At 32.9% G+C, this 4,415-nt stretch overlaps 1 protein-coding gene across 1 annotated transcript; it reads right to left on the reverse strand.

Annotated features, from left to right (window-relative positions):
- Positions 1-6: 6 nt before the first annotated feature.
- LOC134232292 (uncharacterized) lies at positions 7-4,002 on the reverse strand (the record flags this gene model as incomplete). The annotated part of the gene is made up of 4 exons (XM_062714246.1): positions 3,944-4,002; positions 1,723-1,918; positions 1,384-1,421; positions 7-131 (listed from the first exon to the last, which is right to left on the reverse strand). Coding segments are annotated over exons 2-4 (339 nt in total), but the record flags the coding sequence as incomplete, so codon positions are not given.
- Positions 4,003-4,415: the final 413 nt, after the last annotated feature.

A 4,415-nucleotide genomic window follows, 5' to 3' on the forward strand; every position in this document is an offset into this window, starting at 1 on the left:
AGTAACTGGTTGTGGTGCAGGTTCACTGGCTGGTTTCCCCCGCCTGGAAGTGGAACGGCCTCGTTTGGGAGAATCTTCTGCTTCCTGTACCACCGCTCTGGTTACTCTTCCAGTATCTTCTGCACTATCACCTACAAGTGGGTATCAAATAAAAGCTACTGAAAGACAAACAATGAAAAAGAAATCCATCAACTCTTTACAGCAACATTGGTATGAAACATTTCACCAAAATAAACAATTGAAAAGAGTTGCTTGATGAAACCAGTCTTAAACTTTTATGTGAACTAATTGCAGGAGTAAGAGTAGGGGGTTCAGGTATAAATTTTCGAAGAGATATTTAAATACAGATATTTTATCATATTCCATTTCCAATGTCTTTTTCTGAGTTAAACTACAAATAACATAATTTGCCTTAAAACCCCATAAATCAATTTGCTCAGAAGTCAGCACATGACAGAACTGCATGCTTTTTTGCTGCATGTTGCTAAGTAAAACATTTGGTGGGGATGCTGAGATTTCTTACTATTGAATTTTTTTTAATTGAATTAAGTATCAGGTAAAAATGTAAATATATGAAATTACTGTTTCTTTGCTTTTTTTTTTTTTTTAGTTTTATGATGATGATCAATCAATTAGCTCAAGTGATAATTTTATGCATAAATGCCTTTGGAGTTAATCCAAGTTCTTCCGACAAGTTTAATATTGTTTAATTTCCATGTTCAAAAAGCAATGATGATTTTAGGAAATGAATCCAGCTTATTATTTTTCGAAATGATTACAGAATAACAATATCCAGATAAAAAATACTGTCCGACTTCCAATAGTGTATGTTGCATAAAAATACATGTATTCCGATTACTTACCATAGTAAAATTGATCTCTTTCCTTTGAAACGAAAATACACAAACTTCTGCACATTGCATTAAGATGAAACAATAACCATGTTCATCTTCAAAATGCAAGCTTACCTGTGATAAGTCAATGTCGTTCATTCCTTAAAAATCACCTTTTGTACAGCCAATCAAAATGACGCTATCAATGTTGCGTAGACAAAATTACAGCGCCATGCATGAAAAGGGAAACCCCGCATCCATTTTTAGCACAAGCTCGAGTCAATCCGGTTAATTTTTAATACATACTTTGCAGAATAACACACTCATCATTCCAAAGTTTAAATAAGGTAGAGAAGTTCATTCTTTTTAATTTCTAGATAACTATGAATAATAATGCAAAATTTAAGTTTATAAACACCAATGAATTATGTGTAGATGACAACGATTACATAACTAAGTCGCGTTACCTGAACCCCCTAGTAAGAGAGAAAAAAAGGAAAGAGACATAAATGATACTGTTTTAGAAAACTAGCAGCATTAAAAGTTTTACCTTTTCCTTGCGATTTCCCTCTTGCTGTACCTCTGCTCCTGTAACAAAATATGTTGTCTTCATTTGATTTTTAACACAAGTTTTTAAAGATATCATTTACAATATACACTGGCTTCTTAAAGTTCATTTAGTAATTATATAAACACTCAATAAAAATGGCTAGTGTAACATCAAAAACTTTACAGAAAGGCTTCAGTAAATATGAAATTAATTTACATTAATATTTGTGAGTATCTAGTGAGACTATACTTCTTAGGCATTCTCATATTACATGGCCATAGGAACGTAAAAGAAATCTGCTTTTAAGCCTTTTTCATGGACTGTATATATTAAATATACCTTGATCTGGGAGCTGGACTGGGCGAGGCTTTTGGGGCTGGTTTTTGGGGGGCGGGGCTCTGGGAGGCTGTTCCTCTTTTTCTTCTCCCGGCCGGCGATTCTTTGACAGGAGCATCTTCTGCGGCCACTGCCTTCTCCTTGGCAGCCGCAGCTCCACGCTTCTTACTCCTGGGCATGCTTAGATTAGGTTCAGTGTCTGAAAGTATATATACTGACAGCTTATTCAATCAATCAGTCAAATGCTGTTTTCAAATGTACAGTTGTAAACAAGTTTCAACTGTAATTCCATTCTAACATTCAATAAGTGACTTTTTCTTCACTAAAATACTATATCAATTTTGTAAACAATTAGACAGGAAATTTATTGTGCCTTCTGGTGTAAAAATAATCTCAGATCTATACATTATTTCAACCTCAGGCACTGTTGGACCACTTTTAAAGATAATTCTTTATTTAGTGTTTACATAACTTGTTTGTCCAGAAATATATAAATTAAATATTTTATCTTTAAAATCATTGAATCATATCAGTTCTTTGCATTGATAATCTGTTTACACTAATTCTTTTTCTTTAAATTATGAACCGAAAGTGAATTACTCTGAAGCAGATTCTGAAGATAAATGCATATTGATAATAAGGATTATTAATGCACAGGTTTCATGACCTTAAATAAAATACTCCTAAATTTTTGTTGCCATTATAACAAGAATAGATATGGGTTACCCCATATCCAAAGATATTCGACTTTTAGATTTAATATGCTTATCAGTGTTTATAATGACGTTAATAAAAAAACTGCAATGTCTAGGGCCTAGTTATGGAACTGGTGTAAATTTTGAGCATGGTGAGGTCACCCAGTCTCCTAACAAACGGTACACATAGGCCTACATGAACCTGTGTCCGCAAGACCAACATTAAACACACGTGCGATGGAGCTGTTAAACGCATCCAGCGAGCTCGGAGGAACACGTTTTGTTTTGCCGAGAAGTTACGATGGCAGACAAAACTTTTCTTTTCTTAATTAGAAATGAAAACGAATTCTGATTAATAAAAATTATACAATCCCTGTTGAACTATATATAGTTTGTTTTGCAACAACTTGTGTTTAAAACGTGTTAGGAAAAAAAACCGGATGGGAAAAATTCTAAACTGAAAACCTTTTTTGTTTTGAAAATTACTGAAATATGCTAATGTATTCGTCGCAGATATTACTTACATTATTCAAGTTCTATATAAAATGGTAAGCCTATGCTGAACTCCAACACGAACCCGAATGTCCGAAGTTCTCGTTTTGCCACACATTTTATCCCCTACAGTTTACAAAGTGTACACACGTGAGCAGAATCCAGCCAGGGATTGAAAATTCCGTCATTTAATAATATACACACACAGAATGATTTATTTTTTCTTAAAAGGAAATTGTATGATAATTAACAGACTATAAACATGTACTTAATACAATTGTTGATATAGTATTATCAATTCATCGGTGAAAAAATATGAATCGAAGAATGACCTAAATATTCTCTATTATCAAACATGTAAAAAAAAAAAAAAGGCTGAGGAGGGAGCGAGCGTAGGAATATTGATATTTTTTATTTGCATTTCGGGGGGAAAGTGATTTTCTAATAATATTTTGACGTTATTTTTGATTTCTTTAACGTATGAAATACACAACTTCACTCTTATCATGAACAATAATGTTGTATCTACTTAATCATGATGGAACTATTTTGGTCGGACCAATTTGTGTGAGCTGCCGCTGAAAACAATAATATATCTTGCAGAGATAGTATGCATTGATCGAATATATTAAAAAGCATGCTCATAAAAGACAATTTATTATTTCAACTGTATAGACTCAACAAAAAATGTGGGAAAAATCCTTGGAAAATGATACCCAACAGATTATGCATGTACCACATTAACATTGTTTCAACAACTACGGAACTTAGTCATCAATAAGAAGTACTACTTGTAGGTTGTATAACGTTGGTCATTGTTTGCTGATGTTAAGTACTGAAGATGTTTAAATTTACGATAGTATCCTACAGAAAGAAATATATGTTCCGTTTCATTTTGCGATTATTTGCAAACAAGAGAAATGCTATTTGAGATAGAAATCACCATAAAACAAGAACTGTGTTTTCTTTAGTTGAATACAACATAGTAAAGACAAACCATGCTCTTATATATGATAAAATTCAGAAATATCACTTACAATACGTATCTCACCGCATAAACAAGGATGCCGCCATTACATGAGACAAATGCAGATTTGTGATTTGATTGGTTTAAAACAAAACAACGCTGACATGCTGATATATTTATTTCCCTGCAAAATAAATAATGCTTGCCTTTTTCATGTCCTTCATAGCATTTTAAATCTTTTTCAATGAAATGAAGAGAGATTTTCAGATGATTCAATATCTATATTTACTGCGAGACTTTAAAGAAGTTGGGGTACATTAAGGGAGTTGGCTGGACATCGAGGAGGCCAAAGCATTGAGGAAAAAATGTCCCTGCACCCCACCTCATCCCCAATACAACAAAATAAAAAAAAAAAAAGATAGACAGGAGAAAATAAATACTGGTTGTAAATAAATAACAAACAAACAAAAAAAAAAAAACAACAAACAAACAAACATTTTCTTGTGTAGAATCATCAGTTCAGTGGGGCTTAAAACATTAAG

Source organism: Saccostrea cucullata, unplaced genomic scaffold (assembly GCF_032062105.1).
Source record: "Saccostrea cucullata isolate Sc308-1 unplaced genomic scaffold, CSIRO_AGI_Scuc_v1 ctg3896, whole genome shotgun sequence".
Lineage (NCBI taxonomy): Eukaryota > Metazoa > Mollusca > Bivalvia > Ostreida > Ostreidae > Saccostrea > Saccostrea cuccullata.